The 19,884-nt window shown below is 42.1% G+C and overlaps 1 protein-coding gene across 1 annotated transcript in view; it reads right to left on the minus strand.

Moving 5' to 3' along the window:
- MYO1E (myosin IE) overlaps positions 1–19,884 on the minus strand; it is a 276,218-nt gene that overhangs the window by 41,465 nt on the left and 214,869 nt on the right. The window contains exons 20-22 of the mRNA XM_082253069.1: positions 17,470–17,584; positions 16,331–16,500; positions 8,969–9,114 (exon numbers count right to left, since the gene is read on the minus strand). Coding sequence (XP_082109195.1) covers positions 8,969–9,114; positions 16,331–16,500; positions 17,470–17,584 — 431 coding nt within the window. The remainder of the gene's footprint in view (positions 1–8,968; positions 9,115–16,330; positions 16,501–17,469; positions 17,585–19,884) is intronic.

A 19,884-nucleotide genomic window follows, 5' to 3' on the forward strand; every position in this document is an offset into this window, starting at 1 on the left:
CTCTGACTTACTCATAGTGACTAGAATAAAATGTCTTACAGATGTTTCACTTTGCAGAATAATTTTCAAAGACAACATTACTGTTGAAATATTGTTTGAACTTCTGCCTCAAAAACTTTGGAATATCAAATTTTTTAAGTTCCAAAAACTGAAGAAAATGAACTTTAAACTCTGTATTCATCATCAAAAACAATATTCATGAATGAAAAACAAACTTCATTCCAACTTGAACCATTGCCTAGTCATTTATTTCACATACTCTAATCTACATCTTCAAGAAACTATTGTGATCAGCATCTTATTACAGGTGGCTATAAACTAGTAGAATTTTGTCCAAAATTTTTAGTTTTAAGAAAGTTTATACATTCTAATTGTTAGTGGACTCAAATTGACGTTCATTTTCAACCACCGTGACAAGTGAATTCAAAGGAGCAGAATGGAATTTTTTTTTTTTTACGATGCACGAAGTTCGAAAAATAAATGTGGCTTTCATTCAAGAAAGTCCATTCGTTCCAAAATCAAAAGAAATTTTGAAGTAATTAAATGTACTGTTTGTTTGAAAATCTACTAGCGTATGGCCAGCTTTAAGAGGGCTGAATGAAAAAAATTACCCGATACCGCCATCTACATATTCGAGGTGGATGAGGGAACCACTCCCACTGTCCTATTGCGTTCTGATAGCGGGGAGGTTTCCCTGCAGCCAGAGCTGCCGGCTGTAGGCGGTAAACATCCACCACAATGTTGATTTGTGCCAGAACCCTTGGGGACCACCAACATTTCTTCGTAGACCATCAGTGGTCCACGGACCACAAGTTAGCGACCGCTGCTTTAGAAGGCCCTGGAGGAGAGAGGGCTTCAGATAACAACAGGTACAGCTTATGTAGAAGGATTTAATTATTCGCTGGGACTATGTAAGGGTTTTTTATCACTTAAAGTTGGATGGCTCTGTCCAGTGCTGGAAGTGGTCTTTGTCCAATTCATGAAGTAAAGCTCTTTCTTTGCCAGTGAATACCTCTAATACAGCACACATAGCCTGCATTAGGGACTTTATGGGTAACCATGATAATGGTGACCCACTGCACCTAGTGGAATCCACAGCTGTATCAGGCAATACCCATTTTTCTAGGGGAATTTTGATCAAGTTCACTAAGGAGAATCTAAAATGACATTTCAATAAAAATACATTTGATTTCTTATGATTTTACAGTGTCAATTAATATGCAAATGGAAAAAACTAAATATTTGTTTATTACTATCCAGCAATGTATATGGAGGAAATACAAAAATGTAAAATATCTGCACATTTCTCCTATATGTCAGGTAACACCTGCACATTTTACCCCAAATGGCAAAGTGTATAGATAATGAGTTTGTGTTATGTGGAAAGCAGATTAGCAGTTGATGAAAAAAAGAGTGACAGTAATGTTTCTAACAGCATAAAAAAATACAGATGCCTTATTGTAGTTTGCTGTTTGCATTAAAACTACATTAGAAGATGTAACTCGCATCAGTTTAAGCATTAATATAAACCATTATGCTTTAGATTCTAGCATATGTCATCACAGTGAATATTAGAGTATGACTGATGTGATATGGTGCAGCAGCAGCAGATTTCAGCCGAGACAATACACCATTCCCTCTACTAAGGCCAGATGGAGCTTACTGAAGCAGGTGCAGTGCAGTCCAATGAGCCTGGTGACAGCTCTGTTTATATTGGATTCACTTCCAGCCAGCATCTGTTGAGTAACTGAACATCTCCAAGAGGGGATCAGCATTGCTGTCTGATGACTTAATTTAAACACTCTTCCTTTGTGCATGGTAAATAAGTTTTGTCACCTTCAACATTATGTTACAATAAAAAGAGACCAGGCCTTTTAAACAAATGACATTGCTCCCAAGACAGTATTTTAAAGTTAATGTTTAAGGTGTCATTTAAGTGTGCTGATCTAGATCATGATCACTACAATCGACTTAAAGGCTGCTTGCAATTAGAGGCCATTATTGGGCCATGTAAGCATCTATTCACAAGGAGCGCTTTACCGTGGGGCTTGTGCAGATCTGTGTTTTCCAGGATTGGGGATGCACAGATGTTGCATGCATCCCCGTGCTAGTGTCCCATTCATTTCTATTGGGACAGGTCACACGGACAAAGCCGCGATGTCAGAACATGTGTGCGTGGGTCCCCAAACACACCCTGTATGCGCAGTATCCTCAGTAAAGTGCCCCTTGTGAACAGACCCCAAGTGTTAAAATTGTCAGCACTATACGACTGCCTGTTATAAAGAAATACATTTTAAGTACCATACATTCACCCCTGGCTTCAAGAAGCTTACAATCTAAAAGGTCCATATTTCACATGCTACATAAACACTAGCATACTAATGCCAATTTACACAGGAACCAATTAACCTACCAGTATGTCTTTAGAGTGTGGGAGGAAACCAGAGTACCCAGTGGAAAACCACCCAAGCACAGGGAGAATATTCAACTCCATGGAGATCGTGTCCTAGACGGGATTCAAATAAGAGTGCTCCAGTGCTGCAAGGAAGGTGTGCAAACCACTAAGCTACCCTAAGCACAATCTTTTTTTGTATTGGATAGAATAGGGAAGAGTTTAAAATCCCTGTCATATTTTGTCCTACAGACACAACTAGAATTGGAAGAAAAGGTCTCCAAAGTTAGGGAAATCCACTCTTAGGCACGTGTCACGGGGCTTTCATTAGCATCTGAATTGCTTTTGTCCCCCATACGAACCTATGGGAATGCAAAAGCAGTTTGAGGTAAGACAAAGGCAGGTCAGAAGGAGTCAACTACTGGTCCATCGTAACTTCACTAAACTCAGAATGGTTCCAAAAATGTCTTAAAAGAGAAGTTAGGGTTTTTTTTTTTTTCTGGAATCCTACTTATCTAGGAGGATGCAGCAGGAGTCCCATGCTGCATCTGTCCCCAGCTGGCTCTAAGGGTGTGAACCGAGCAATTAAACACCGCTGATCGCTCGGTTCTCAAGGGTTCTATAAGCAGTGAGCTAGTGACTGTTATTCACTGCTGTCTGCTCTGCCCCCCCCCCCCTGCGCTCATTGGAGAATCCAGACAGGCCACTGTCAGCAAAAACGGGTCACAGGAGTTCAGAACAAACTGCACTCCTGTAATCCACAAAAGAAGCTTTGGCTGTACTTCTATAAGCTAAATTTCAAAAGCAAGATGTATTTGCCCATTAAAACAAGCCCTTAGTTAGGACCGTGCGAAAAGTGTCCCCAGGAGAACACTTCACCTTTTATCTTAAAAGTTTGGATTTTCCCTCACTTTCAGTCCGGGTTACTAGGTTGAACAGAAAAAGGTTAATCTTCCCATCCAGATAAAACAGCAATCATTGCCTGGTAGGCTTAATAATCCTTCCTACCCTATCCAAAAAAATTGTTTTTTTGGGGTACTCACAACAAAAAAATGGATTTTTGTAAAATCTTACCGTAAAATCCTTTTCTCTTAGCTCATTGACAGACGTAGTCCTCGGTAATACAGCACCTTCGGGTTATGTTGCCTCCACAGGAGCAGGACTAGACAGGAAATTAAAAAGCTCTGGCCACACCCTAGGGGCAGTCCCAGAGGGTATATCCTCTCTCTCTCTGCCTCAGCAAATCAGTTATGTCAAAAAGCAGTCTTTAGAGATTTTAACCCAACCCAACTCCAAAACAGAGGGGCGGGGACTACGTCTGTCAATGAGCTAAGAGAAAAGGATTTTACGGTAAGATTTTACAAAAATCCATTTTTCTCTATCGCTCATTGACAGACGTAGTCCTCGGTGATACAGCACCTTCGGGACGTCCCAGAGCAGTATCACAAATGAGGGGTGGGAAAATGGAAATCAAATCCCAATCTAGAAGGCCCAACCGGTGCCAACTAGAAGTTTACAATGCTCATCCTTAATGATGAGACTCAACAAAAAAGAAATTTTTCAAACAGAAAAAAACTCTCGAGGTAGACCACCGGTCTCCTCAAATTGCGGCCTGCAAAACCTTGCGGCCAAATGAGGCATCCGCCGATGCCGTCACATCAATTTTATAGAATTTTGTAAAGGTATGTACCGACGACCAGGTGGCCGCCTTACATACCTGGACCACTGACGCCTGATGGCGAAAGGCCCAGGAAGTACTGAGCGCTCGAGTGGAGTGCGCCCTAACAGGGAACGGAGGACTCTGACCTTTAATAGAATAAGCCTGTACCACCGTCTGTCTAATCCATTTGGCAATGGTCGCGGCAGATGCAGGCAAACCCTTTCTGGGGCCATCCGTGATCACAAAAAGTGAATCCGTCTTACGGAATGATTCCGTAGCTTTCAGGTATACTCTGATTGCCCGAACCACATCCAAGGAATGCAACGCATGTTCCCGATGATGCTTGGGCTGAGGACACAAGGAAGGTAGTACAATATCTTCATTCAGATGAAAATCTGAAACCACCTTAGGAAGAAAGGATGGCTTAGGATGAAGTACTACCTTATCCCTATGAATCACTAGGTATGGGGACTGGCATGATAATGCAGCCAGTTCTGACACCCTGCGAGCAGAAGTGATAGCCACCAAGAAGGCTACCTTCTGGGATAAAGTAAACAAGGGAATCTCCCTGATGTTTTCAAAAGGGAGGTTTCTGTAGAACCGACAAAACTAAATTAAGATCCCAAGGCGGTAAGGGCGCGCGGACTGGTGGAGCCAGGTGCCGCACCCCCTGGATGAAATTCCGCACCAAGGACTTGGTAGCTAAAGGTTTCTGAAAGAAGATTGCTAATGCTGAAACTTGACCCTTGATGGTGCTCAAGGCTAGCTTCTGCTCAACCCCTTGTTGCAAAAAGGCCAATATTCGAGTCACCGAATAGGTACGTGGAGGAAATCCTAAAGATTCGCACCACGCAATATAAGTCTTCCATGTGTGATAATAGACCTTGCTGGAAGTCGCTTTCCTTGCTTTAATAAGGGTAGGAATGACTGAAGCTGACAAACCTCTGTCCTTCAGTACTTGGGTCTCAATGGCCAGGCCATTAAAACCAGCGACTGTAAAGCACGATGGTAAACTGGTCCTTGAGACCACAGACACTCCCTGAGACGAAGTTCCCACGGAACGTCTGCGACTAGCCTGTCCAAGTCGGACAGGCCGGCTTGACGAGGCCAGCCTAGAATTTCTAGGACCACTGGTGCTGACTGGATCTGAACCAGGCGTCCCTAGAGCTATCTGGCCCCGACCATCCGAGAAAGTCTGGTCGTTTTCTGTTCCCACACATTTATCAGATACCTGATTGCTATCAGGAAGGGTGATCTTTTCTGGTTGAACCTCAGGGACCGAAGTCACCCGGCTAGAGGCTTCTTGGCCTGTCTGGTCATCCAGATCCGATTCCTGTGGGGAATAGAAATTAATCTTAGGAAAAGGTAAAGGAAAAGATCTATTCAGGGAACGGTGACTACCGCTCCCTGTAGTACTTAAATGTTGGAAGGGAAGAATCGCACCGGTAGTGGTAGTTGATGCTTGATCTAATGTCCTGAATACCGGTGAAAACGCCCCCCCACCCTCAAACCGGGTGGGGGCGCACCTTCAGGCTGTGTACTCCTTTGCTTCGGGTTTGGCTGAGTCGGTCCTCTGTTTGTCCGACCAGCCTTTCTTGAACCCTCCTGGAGGAGTCTTGCCTTTCCCGCTTGTTCCAGCCGGGCGTGCGAGCCCTTTATGGGCGGTAAAGAAAGGTCCTCGCTTGTTGCGAGGTCCCTTAGTTTTAGCAGCCTGTGGCAAAAAAGTGCTCTTGCCCCCAGTGGCATCCTTAATGATTTCATCTAGGGTGGCCCCAAATAGACGATTCCCCTGAAAGGGGAGATTCGTCAAGGTCTTTTTGGAACCTAGGTCAGCTGACCAGCATTTTAACCACAGCACACGTCTGAGGATTACCGCTGACATAGATGCATGCCCTAATAGGGGAGTAGTGTCCAAGGCTGCGTCACAGATAAACTGTAGCCCTTGTATAATCTGTTCCATCAAATCAGATGTTTCCTGGGGAATATCTTTTCCCCTAAGGTCTTGGCGTACCAATCTCGCCCATTCCGTAAGTGTCTGGGAAACTAGACCAATAACAATTACTGGTCTAAATGCTGACCCTATCAGAGAGAAGATGGTGCGGGACTCTGCTTCCATCTTTCGATCCACCGGATCCTTAAAGGACGAAGTGTCCTCCACTGGGATAACCGTGGCTTTATTCAGCCTGGAAATAGGTGGATCCACCACTGGTGGTACCGTCCATTTCTTAATGATGGATTCCTCAAACGGATAGCGTCTAGCAATACGCTTGGAAATAGTAAAGGTACGTTTAGAATGCTCCCATTCTCCTTTAATCTTATTACCAAAACACTTGGGTACAGGAAAAACCTTCACCGTTTCGATGGGCTTGTTAGTACCAAAAGGAATCTCTGTATCAGTTGCTTCTGCCGGTAAAACTTCAAGTTTTAAGGTTTCCTGCACTGCCACAACTAGTGCGTCCACCAATGCTTCTTCCTGAATTATAGCGGGAGAAGAAACGTCCTCCTTACTGTCTGAGGGAGCTTTACCTGAGGTAACAGCCCTTGCAGAGGGACCTGCAACTGCAGTAACCATCTCTGAATCTGAGTCAGAGGTGTCAGATAATATAGGGGTAGGCGGGGGTCGCTTCCTTGACCCTCGTCCCTGACAGGCCGCCTCCACCCGAGCCACCATAGACTCCAAAATTGCTGTAAATGCCTCTACACTCTGTGCACCGGCGGTCCCGTGGCCCCCTCGAGGGAAACAGGTGGGGGAATTTGTGTGGCAGGGTCCATGATTATTCCAGTAACTTCCCGGATGATATAATTCAAAAATAAAAAACTTTTTTTTTTTTTTTTTCACAGACCCCCAGCGCCACAAAAAACCCCCTAGTGTTACCTGCTAGGGATCCCTATCGATCGAGAGAGAGAGAGAGAGAGAGAGAGATAGACCCCCAGGCTCACCACTTGATGCTCAGAGTTTAACTGCAACAGTTTACAGCGCTGTCTTGACAAACAGGAAGTCTTTTGGCTGGCTGCCCAGGAAGAAAGGAGGCGGCTCCGCCCTTCTGCACGCCTTCCGGCGCCTCCCCTAGCTCCACGAGGTGTTTGGATCACCTCAAACATGGCCGCCCCCATGCTGGAGACACGAGGCTACGCCAAAATGGCGGCTCGTGCAATCCAGCAAAAAAAATGGCAGCGGCCTGTACCGAATAGCGGTGTGCTACAGGGCACACAACACTATCTCTGCATGGGGATTTTTTGGCGTGGTTGGCGGTACCGGCCCTGGCGGACCTCATGGCCTTCGGAAGGCCTGCTATAGCTGGAGATTTGACTAGGAAGGCAGTCTACATGTCCGTGGCTTCTGACTGGTAGGTACCTTATTCTTATCACAGTAGATTCCCAGACTGCCACTGATTACAATCTTTTAAACATGTATACAATTAGATTGTTAGCTCCCAAACCAAGCCTCCTGGCTTTTTGCACATAAAATCACACTCAAAGTAGGGGGATCTGTGCCATGTTATAGGATAGAGGGGGACTCTATCTTACCATACAGAGAGGGGCACGCGTTCACCACAAGACCCGTCAGGGGGAAAAGGGGGAACATACTACTCACCATACCAGAACCAGGCGGGCACCAACTCCTGACAGTACCCCTCTCCACCGGGGCGGGAGGGCTGTCGACCAATACGGACGCCGTGACTCATGGTCTTTGGCGTTTCAGCGAGACGTTTAACTCGCGGGGTCAGTCCCTTAATGGGACTTTGTCGCGGCCGACCCAGCGCGGAGCTATGGCCTGCACGCGCTCGTAGGCTGAACTGGGGTGACCACCGGATCTCAACATCCAGCCCGTCGCCCAGTTCAGCTTTCTTGCTTGAAGATCTCACAGGAACACTGGAGAAAAAAGCTGTCTAAAAAAATCTTAAGAAAAAAATCTTGCCAGGACCGAAGATCCCAGCAAGGTATCTAGGTCCTTACTCCTAACTAGACAGAAAATAACTGATTTGCTGAGGCAGAGAGAGAGAGGATATACCCTCTGGGACTGCCCCTAGGGTGTGGCCAGAGCTTTTTAATTTCCTGTCTAGTCCTGCTCCTGTGGAGGCAACATAACCCGAAGGTGCTGTATCACCGAGGACTACGTCTGTCAATGAGCGATAGAGAAATCTCTTTTTCTGCGTTCGTTAAAGGACACGGCTTGGTACTTTATTCTTGATCACAGGGTTATAATGCCACCTCCAGGGGAAGGAAACTAGGCACATAAATAAGACCACCGTTTAGGGATGGCCCCTGTTAGTGGCCAAACCCCCCATCTGCTAAAGCAGCTTAGTTAGTAACAAACAGTAGGACAACAACAAAAAATAACTAGAGTGTAAGAAGCGGTGTCCATCAATGAATGCAAGGAAAGGGATTTTATAGGGAGTACAAAAGAAAAAAATAACAAAAAACATTTCTCTTCTATTCTTTAAAGAACACAGTCTGGTACTTAATTCTTGATAGTAGGGATGTTCCAAAACCATGAACATTGAGGGACAGCAAAAACCATAACAACCAACACTAACCCAAAGGGGAAATCTTGAAGCAAAAACACACATCCAAGGAAACAGCAACAGCAACCCTTTAATACTTGATGAAGATGCAGTCAACTATGTGGCACCTTTGCAGGCCTAATGACGAAAATCCCAAAACGTGCAAACTGTTCCTTGGGAAATGGGTCGTAACAGGAAAGAGCCTGACCTATCATGGTGTAGGTCTAAACAACGGTCTGCCTAAATAATCTTGAAATATTAGCATTCAAAATAGTTCTGTTTTGGTTACTTATATTTTAAACACACCATCAGAGTAGAAAGGAAACTGTAGTTTTCTTTTTTGTGAAAAAAGAGGTTGGATATTTTTCACACAATTTCTTGTGATTTCCATTTCTAGAAATATAAACTAACCTTAGAGAGACAGAAAGAATACGTTCAATGTCGATCTTTCTTTTGACAACTTCCTTCACGAGTCCCTTTTCCGGACCCTGTTTAATTTTTTCTCGTCCAATGAGGTACGCAGATTTCGGGGTTAGTATAAGGTCCCTTTTTATGCTCTGGAAAACAGACAAAAAAAAAAAATCTAATTTGTACACTTTTTTTTAAATGTACCAAGCCCTACAGTGAGTCAATACTTCTGAGGGCTGCGACTTTACACCCAATATAAATCTCATTGACAACATGAAACATTACATGGCAGAGAAGAGGTATATAATTTATAATCAATATACTAGAAAATCAAAGAGATTACCAATATGCGCAATTATGCTGCCTATACACATGGAAATTTAGATGATCCCAGTGTTTGGAACACTGAGTTATCTGGGGTTTTTTTTCTGGCAAGTCAGCAAGCATTGTAAATGACAAAGTATTTACAATGCAGGACTTTTTTTTAAAAACTTCGCCAAACGGGTTTGGGTGTCTGATTCTAGGTGACATTTTTTTTTTTTGAATGAAAAAAATATGTACTTAATTCTCATTCATAAGGGGAAGAGCAGTATCTGATAAGCCCCCCCCCTTCCCACCGGTTGACTACCACAACCACTAGCCCGGACTGTGGGGAAGAGGCCACCCACCATGTTGAGGGCATGTGGCCTGGTATGGCTCAGGAGGGGGATGGGGGGTGAACACTTACTGACGCCTTCCTTACCTGATCAGACAGGCTGCATGCTTTAAGGATCTGGTATGAATTTTTAGGGGGGACCTTAGACTTTTTTCAGTGTGGATATTGCGCCTAAAATCTATACCATACCCAAAAACAGCACTCAAACCCCCCCAAAGGTCCCTCAAAGTATGTAGCAGACCCTTGGAGGGGTCTGTGTGCGGTTTACTGAAAGAGTCAGTATAAATGTTAACATAGAATATTCCCTCTAGAAATGTTTGACATCATAAGAACCTCAAAGGCTTTTTGACAGAACTCCTGTTCTTCCTTGCTGTATTGTATCCAACAGCTTTCTCAGTTGGCAGCCATCTGAGCCTGCCAATCAGGAAACTGCAAGAAAGGGTAGTCAGATCATTGTACCATGCTGACAGCGGATCACTGGGGCCTAGCAAAAAAATAGCTGAAAAGTCTTTTTTCGAACCTTATAAAAGCAGCGAATACAAGAAAATCACAAGAACCCCTTCCTTTTTTGTCAGAAGACAACAGTACACCATCAGCATAGCGTAGAGTTCCAATTTAATAATGATATAAACCGTAATTCACTCACTTTTATATATATATATAAACAAATGTAATAATTTATCTCATGCTGGGAGTCCGAGCATTTTACTTCACATGGCTAGAGCACAGCTGTGTGATCTCGGGCCGCACTGAGAAACCAGGACCCCGCATACTATATCTTAAGATCTATCAGATGCCGTTGATCTCGTCGCCCAGTCCTTCCATCAGAAGTTTGTTGGATTTTTGGTTCCTAGGAACACTTTTCTAAGGAACCCCTCATCAGCTTGACAACCATCTGGGCTTATTTTCATTTTATAATGTGAGACTAATCAATATTAGGATTTGTTTAAGCTGGCTTCCTAGCTTAATAACGATGGTGTGTTATATTCCATTTCTAGTAATATTATTGGAATTTTATTTATAGTTTGTATATTAATTGATGTAATTGTAATAGTTTAAGCACTTAAAGGTGCTTTATGGTCACAGCATACACTTTCCTTTTCTAACATCACCGTTGAAATAAATTGCACACCAGTTATTTTTGATAATCCAAAATAAGCTTACATAAAAACTCTTCTTTCATGCTGTGAGTGCTCCCTGTCTGCTGTACATCTCTCTCCACAATTTCCTGGATTCCCTGCATGGTTTGTGGTGCCTTCTTACCTCTTTATGTGGTTTACTTTCAATTGCTAAGGATTACATATCCCATATTACATTGCAATCTGAAAGCTGTGATGTCACATGTGGGGTTTTTCCTGTACTGACTGTATCTCCTTATGAGCACCTCTGTGTGCAGGCAGCCTATGTTACTGTATGGGGAGCAGCAGCTGTAAAGGACACAGATGCATGTCCTAATTTGACTGGTGTGCAAGGGTGGGTGCATGTCCTTGAATGCAGACAGTGTGCATTCGAGGCTGAACACCTGCCCTTGTACGCATGTCAAACAAGGACATAAAGCTGCTGTGCCCCCATAGAGTAATATAGGTTGGCAGGTTGTACAGGTCACAGTGCCTGTGCGAATGAGGCCTTAAAACTAGTGCAATGCCTTTTAAAAAACAAAAACAAAAGAAATTGTTTTGTAGCACTACTCTTGGGAGCTGCTGGTTTTGAGTTCCCCTGGGTTACCATTAGCAACAACATAACATTTTTTCCAAGTGTTTTAGCTCAGTCAGGAAACAGTCCGGTAGCTTTGGTTTTTGTGTTTTTATTTTAGAACTTGGATAGGAGAAGGGAATGAGTGGGATACTCCAACTTTATATACTATGCACAGTAGGCTGGGATGGCTTGAAAATGCTGAGTAACGCTGAGTAACGCTAGTCACGGCTAGGCCGCTGTTTCACTTTGCCCTTAGTTGTGAGGTATATTTGAATGAGCTTTCTGAGGTACATTGTATCCTGAGGTAAACTGGACTGTACTGCAGAACTTCAGGGCCCTTCCTGGCACCCCCTTTGTTCCTAATCTTCAGGGTCAACTACACGGAACCCCCTTTACTGATACACTCCTTGTGTGAGCTAGCTCCTTGATCCCCTGACTTCTCTGGAGTGGTCCCCTTTCCTAGGCAGACCCTTAGGCAGATCTCCTGGTACTCACGATACGGTTTTTTCCAAGATGATTCGCCAGCAGCTCCACTTGTCAGCACTCTGGATCCTTCTGCAGCTCAGCTCCACACCTGGTTCACTAGGCTGACTGCCTGAACCACCTTCCTCACACTTGCAAACCACCTTCCTCACACTTGCAGGAGGAGAGACAGCCGTTCCTGGGACTTTGCTCCCACCAAAAAACACCCTGTCACATGCTTCAAGATTTATCGCCCATCCCAGGATGCATTGCAGCAATGCCCGCCCACTGGCACAGCCATAAACCCTGGTGTGCTACTGGTCAGGTTTCCTCCACTGTTCAACAAGCTCCCTTATTGGATACAGTGGGGAGACTCCCTTAGACCCAACAAATCACACCTGGAAACATATGTCAGACCAAACTAACAGATCAGGCTCTCCTGAGAAGCAGAAAAGAGCCACCAAAGGCATTTTCCTAGCACCTACCTAGGAGGGTGCTACAGATCCTATGGAAAACAAATGCTACATAAAGCCAGCCATAGATGGTTAGAATCTCCACCAGTTCAGCAGGGACCAGTCGAGATTCAAACCAACTAAGGGCAGGCTGGGCTGAATACACCCAACTAGCATGTCAGATTTTCATCATGCAATTTTGTTTCAGCGCTCCAACCCCCCCCCCCCCTTCGCACCATCTATGGCCTGCCTATATCTCTGGAGAACGAATACAACATTCTTTTAAACTGATCTAGGAAACAAACTTACTGAGGTGTTAATTTTTCCAAATAGCTTCACACTATTTGAAGAAAGTAAGCACAGTATGTTGTCAGGAAGCTGGTAGGCACAACCTGAAAACATCTGACATATAGAGTGGGCAGCAAGACTGAAGACACCCTTAAGAATTGGTCATAGATCTGGAGCCACAATGTGCGACATCCTGGCTTCTCAGTGCTGTCTGAGATAACACAGCTTTGAGCTGACCACATGGAGTAAAAGCCCCTGACTAAGCATTATATAAGCGGTTACTAATGTTTTCCAAAATGTGAGTGCATTACTATTGTTTAAATCTATACTAAAATCAGAACTCTACACCATGATTGTGCACAGTGGTGTTCTGTTTGTATTTTTGTGTCTGAAATGCTCTCCCAGACCACTTGCTTCAAGGCAAAACTGGATTAAGTAGTTCTATTATACTGGGCTTACAATTTGAGTATACATTTTAAGGTCTTTCATATCATAAAAACCCCATATATAATTACTGTAAGTAGTTTGGGATATTTGATCTCAAACAAGTTTATACAAAGATCACATTCTTTCCAAGCCCCAAAAGATTTGTGCTTAAAAGCATTTTTATTTCTATTTTTTCTTAATGTTTTGTGGCTGTCAAGCCCATGGACACAGAAACGTAGATAGGAGATTAGAGCCATGGAAATGGATGTCAAGTGACAACTTGGACCATCACCAGGATCAACTTAAAGGTGAAACTCAACGCAGAAGCTGTACAGTATGGTTTTGAACACCTACAGTGTGATCAGATAAGAATAACTAAATAGTTTAAATAATTTTGCTAGAGATAAGAGGTTGACCTTAAATGCACCACATCCCAAGTTTACACAGCTGGTCGCATGGTAAAGAGCCTATGCTGGGAGGCTCTTTACCGAGATCGGCGATGGGGTGTGTCAGAGTGACACGCCGCATCACCGACCACCGCTCTGCGTACCCCCTGGGGGCTCACAGAGCGCATTATCCTGCCGCCGTTATATGACGTCCGGTCAGGATAATGTAACCACCTTCCCGCCGTCATTTGCCTATAGGGCGGGCGGGAAGTGGTTAAGGTTGCCTAACCCTGCCCTAAAGTGTTAGCAACTGGTTTATCAAATGTATGACTGCCCACCGCATATGTACTGCGGCAGGGCAGCCCGGCTGTGCAAAATCACGTAAATGTAAATGATTTTGTGCAGGAGAGGTCGGCGGGCTGGAGCACCGCTCTCCCTATGATTGGACACAGCAGGAGCCCATCAGCGGGTCCGATCTTTCCGAAGAATGACAGAACAGCGGTCTACCTATGCAAACAAGGCAGACGGCTGTTCTGTCAGGGAGGATAAGAGAAATCTTGTGTTTCAGCTTAGATCTCTTTTTTCCTCTAGTGCATCAATTCCCCCTACAGTTAGAAAGCACTCCCTAGGAGCACACTAAACCCCTTGATCGCCCCTGGTGTTAACCTTTTCACTGGTCCCCAAAAAGTGACACTTCGTGCCAGATTTGTCCGCTGCAATGTCGCAGTCACGCTAAAAATTGCTGATCGCCACCATTGCTAGTAAAAACAATTAAAAAATAAATAAAAGGTCCATAAATGAATCCCATAGTTTGTAGACGCTTTAATTTTTGCGCAAACCAATCAATATACACTTATTAGGATTTTTTTTTTAACCAAAAATATGTAGCAGAACACATATTGGCCTAAATGGATGAAAAAATTTGATTTTTTAATTTTTTTTTTATTGGCGATGTTTTATAGCAGAAAGTAAAAAATATATATATGTTTTTTTTTTTCAAAATTATGTTTTTTTTATAGGGCAAAAAATAAAAATCGCAAAAAACACATCAATTTTATTTGGGTACAGCATTGCACGTCTGCGCAATTGTCAGGTAAAGCAACACAATGCCATATCACAAAAAATGGTCTGGTCAGGAAGGGGGTAAAACCCTCAGGAGCTGAAGTGGTTAACAAGTAGTTCTAAAATTTAGGGAAGATACCTCCCATACTGTAATTCCAATATATCAGTGTTTCTCAACCTTTTCTTAGTCAAGGCACCCTTTAAAAATATGAACAGTCTCGAGGCACCCCATTCTAGAATGTAAAAAATGATTCTAATAGCTTTACAAAATGCAGCAGCATCCACATGTAGGACACCCAACGTTAGAGGGGATTTATTCTTACAAAGCAAATACACTTTTGCACACTGGCACTGCCTAGTATTCCTAGGTTTCTCTTCTCCCTCAATTTCTCTCAAATCAGTCACCTAATGTGACTCCTGTGCTGAAGGAGAGGGGCACAGGAGGGTCAAACAAGGATGCTGTGGAGGAAACAGACATCCTCCTTATCAACTGAGGACATCATTGGTTGTTAGGATGCCAGTGTCTAGAAAGTCATAAAGGTGAATAATGAAAACCAGTGGCTTTGGGTAACTAATAGGCAGGCTTCATCCACTTTGACAAATTTTTAGGCATTTTGCCAAGGCACCCCTGGAGAAACCTCAAGGCACCCCAAGGTACCTGGGCACCCTGGTTGAAAAAGGTTGCAATATACGATCCAGTTTTGCATCCCACCAATATCTTTTCATTCGGGGGATTTCTGATGCCTTAAACCAGTAGTAAATGGGACTTTTTGGACAAAAGATTTAGGATAGATTTGTATGTAAAATAAAACAAATTTAATTTTAACAATTATAAAAACAATACACATACATATGTGTGTAGGGCTATAGACCCTATATTGTGGAGAGGTGAAGAAGTATAAAGTTGCAGTGAAAAAGAAGTGACTTTGGTGAGCATATGGATGTTTTTCTCTGTTCTCTGGACTTGGTTTCAAGTTTTCTGGGTCAGAGAAAGAACATCTGCAGTATCCTATGCGTTTCGGGCCTTTCTCAAGGATTTCACTGTATATTTTCAAAATTGCCTTTCCAAGCATGGAGACCTTTTCCTCCTGTCCTATTTCTGCAACAGGAACTGGAGTCGCTGTTCTGGCTTAAACCGTAAGTCAAAAGTATTCCTACAAATTTTCAAGATCAGAGATATTTGATCCGGTTGGTAAATTATTTTGTGGCAGCTTTCAAAGGAAGGTTCCAAGGCAGCGTTCCGCAGGTCAGTCTGTCTCCTAGTCCTGGACAGACTGACCTGCGGAACGCTGCCTTGGAACCCTCCTTTGAAAGCTGCCACAAAATAATTTACCAACCGGATCAAATATCTCTGATCTTGAAAATTTGTAGGAATACTTTTGACTTACGGTTTAAGCCAGAACAGCGACTCAAGTTCCTGTTGCATAAATAGGACAGGAGGAAAAGGTCTCCATGCATGGAAAGGCAATTTTGAAAATATACGGTGAAATCCTTGAAAAAGGCCGAATTGCCAAAACGCGTAGGATACTGACCCAGAAAACTTGAAACCAAGTCCAGAGAACAGAGAAAAACATCCATATGCTCACCAAGGTCACTACTTTTCACTGCAACTTTATACTTCTTCACCTCTCCACAATATAGGGTCTATAGCCCTACACACATGTGTATTGTTTTTATAATTGTTAAAATAAATTTGTTTTATTTTACATACAAATCTATCCTAAATCTTTTGCCCAAAAAGTCCCATTTACTACTGGTTTAGGGCACCAGAAATCCCCCGTATACATTTCAAAAGGATGTTGGCAAAAGTATATAAGCTAAAGCATTGGGAAACCTAACAAACCCACACCAATATCTTTTCAGGTATTTACTTTCAAAATATATTTTACTGATTGGCCAAGCTCAACAATTGAAGTCTACTTTAATTAGTACAACTTACTTTTGATCTGCGGTCATACTTGGTCACAGTGTCTGCAAAGTCTACTTTTTCCCGCTTTCCCAAAAACTGTCGAAGTTCTGGATGTTCCTCCATACCAATGTAATCTCCAATAAAATTACGATTAATGCTATTGCGCCTTCTTTCTTTTTTGTTTAGGAAAAGATCAGAAGCTGGAACAGATAAAATTAGACACAAACTTGTGACAATAATAAAAAAAAATGTATATCTTTTAGGCACCTTTCACACTTGTGCGACTTATCATGCAATTTGGGACTGCAAAGTCGCGTTGACAAGTCGTTCTCCAAGATTTGCAATGAGTACTGTTCATATCTGTACAACTTAGAGTCGCAACAACTTCAAAGTAGTCCCTGCACTACTTTTGCCCGCTTTTAATGCGTTTTGAGGTCCAAAGACATAGGCAATAGACACAGTGAAAATCGCGGCAACAAAGTTGCGCGACTTTTAAGTCGCACAAGTGTGAAAGGGGCCTTATTGTGAAATAATGGAAGACTAAATAATATTCACTGAAACAGCAACAAAACATTTAGGCAATACAAGGATTCTATTATATTTTTCAGACTTCCCCACTACAGTTTTACATGGAGATAATTTTTCTGTGGTTACCTTGGCAGCTTATGGCTAATTGCTTCGTAATTCTGCACTGTGTGCTAGGTACCACTGGGAACATTATCTCCATCATTTGTACGCACTCGTGTTTGCATAGCTTTTCTGCAAGCTCTGGCTTTCTAACACAGCCTCAAATCATAAAAGGTAGGTTACCTGTGCCTGAATAAACAAGCCATGAGTGTATATGTGTGCTTATATAGGTACGATAATCATATTAGTTCATAAACCTTCCTGGGGACTTTTCCAGACATTCTGAAAATATAGTACATTCTGCAAAGCAATACATTCTATACCAAAGTCATATACTTGTCTTATCTTCTGTACAGACACCCACAAAAATAAAAATAAATTTGACAGGGGTTCCAACCATTCTTTACGCTATCCAAAATTGCAAAAAATGTTTTGGTTTGAGTTATGCCATTTAACATATAAAAAATATTGGCAAATCAGGCATTTATTTATAGGAAACTGCTGGCCTACAGAAATACCAGACAAGTCAGCTTACTTCATACCTTGTTCTCGCATTTCCACATACTTCTTTCGGGCTACATACTTTCTCCAGGCTTTCTGAATTGTTCGAGCGTAGCCATCATACTTCCTTTCACGCATCTCCTCCAACAGAAAAAGCTTCACATGGCGAAAAAAAAAAAAAAAAACATTGCATAAACACTCATGATCTAGATATGTAAAGATTAGCTTGATACATTTGAATATGCTGGGTGCACGTGTGCTTATGGCGAGTTGTTGACACCCATTTTCTATATAGCACATAGTAGCTGTATAATCCTAAAATATCACCAAGAGGACTGATACCACAGTTTTTTTGCTTTGGGGTTTATTTATAAAAAAAATATGCATAGCCACACTCCTAGAGAAAGTGTATATACATTCGTTCTGTGTGAATGGGGCAAAAAAATAAATGTAAATAGGTTATATCCTGAACTGGTTCAATGTAAAGCATGCATTTTAAACAGAAAATATCAGATTTGGTCAATAGATGGAGCTAATTTTATGAAATTTACAATGGTTTACATTGGATCAGCATAGGATATAGCCTATTTAGATGTTTTTTCTGCCTCATTTGCAAAAAAAAAAAAAATGTATATGAACTTTTACTGGGTGACTGGCTATGCAAACTCTTTATACAGCATCTCCTTTGTAATGTATGCTTTAGTACATTGGTAAGATTAGGCCACTGCCACTATAATTGCTCTACACTCATTTATATAAACTACATAATTTCTGTGCATCTAAAATTACATTTTTTTTCTACCCATCCTAAAAGAAGAATGCATCTGCAATCTGCCTAACAAATCTTTTTTCTTGGTTTCTGTGTCAGATTGCTAATTTTTGGTTCACACAAAGTAGAAGAAAACCAGAGCCTGGTTTTGCATGGTTTGCCAGTGTCCGGTTTCCAGCTATGTTTTATAACAAGCATTAGCTAAAACTAGTGAACTTCAGACCTTCTAACAGCTACGCACACAATTACCTCTGTTATATAAGAACCTCGCATTTTACAAAGTTCTCTAATTTTTTTGTCCATTTTAAAGATTTCCATCTATATATAAAGGTAATGTTGGACTATTAATGATGCTTTTCAATTGGGCAACCAATAGCAAAATCTATTAAGAAACTTGATCTTCATACTTGTTAGTAATTGTCTCAGAAAATAGTGACTGTTTGCTAAACATGATAGCTGAGAACTAACATTAGAAGATATTTTTTGATTGTAATTGTGTAAATTTGTGCTGTTTATGATCACCAACTATAATAATTTGTTCAATTATAGTTCCAACGGTCCAAAAATAATAATCCAAAAATAATAAAATATGCCGCGCAATATAAAGTGCTTATATATATATATATATATATATATATATATATATATATATATATATACACATATACATACATATGTCCTGTGAAACCTGCTGGTATTGAAGTATTGAAGTAAATGGCAGTCTCAGCCTGGGTTCTCACCAGGTCCCGCCCCCAATGCCAACCGGGCTTTACGGGACATAGATCTTGCCTCAGGGTCATTCTGCATTGCCGTGCCATGAGTGCTGGCTTTTGGATTTAATAGCCACCAGGGACACGCATATCACCAAAACAAATTCCTTGTCCTTGTAGCCCAAGATCAGGAGATGAGGGGAAATCTTCAAAAGCAATACAAAAATGGCAGAAGTTCTAACAACCCCCCCCCCCCCCAAAAAAAAATGCCTGAATCTGTACTTGAGCCTATTCCTTGCAGTTTGCACACCAAGCTGGTGCAGAAACGTAAATGCAGTGACGTATCTCTCCTATGTGGTTTCACGTATGAAAATGGCCTCCTTCTACTGCAAGAAAAAGGTTTATTTTTTCTGGCCACGTACTTACTGTCCACACATACAATGAAGTGGTGTCATGTTTACCAAGTTCAGGATGGCTCACTTTACTTCAGTTTCAGCTTTTCATATTTTTCTTTTATTATGACAGTTTTGTTTAATTAGTCTAGAATTGAAAAACAGTTCTGCGTGCACAGGGCAAGATTCCAGCAGATCACGCCATCTTACCAGACCACCAAAATTTCTGTCTTTTAGAACACATGAACAAATCGTCTCCAAGCTAAACACAATGGTGGTTGGATCTGGCTCTGGAAATACCACTCCATCCGCCAATTACATGTACAAATAATGGTGCTCTGTGCTGCACAGGAAATTTCGAGGCCACAAACATTGTGATCAGTAGGGTGTTCTGCAGAGCTTGTGCTAACAGCTGTCAAGTATTAACAGTTTGCTACCCATATGAAGTCAGCAACAGGGTCCCAGGATAAAATACTGCAGTATGTTGACAAATTAGTATACAGTGAAATATTCACATTATTTTCATACAAATTGATTTGTTAATAGTTAAATTTGATAAATGAACAGAAAATAAGTGCCAGTTTC

The sequence above is a fragment of the Pelophylax lessonae genome (assembly GCF_965119305.1).
Source record: "Pelophylax lessonae genome assembly, chromosome: 4".
In the NCBI taxonomy this organism is placed as follows: domain Eukaryota; kingdom Metazoa; phylum Chordata; class Amphibia; order Anura; family Ranidae; genus Pelophylax; species Pelophylax lessonae.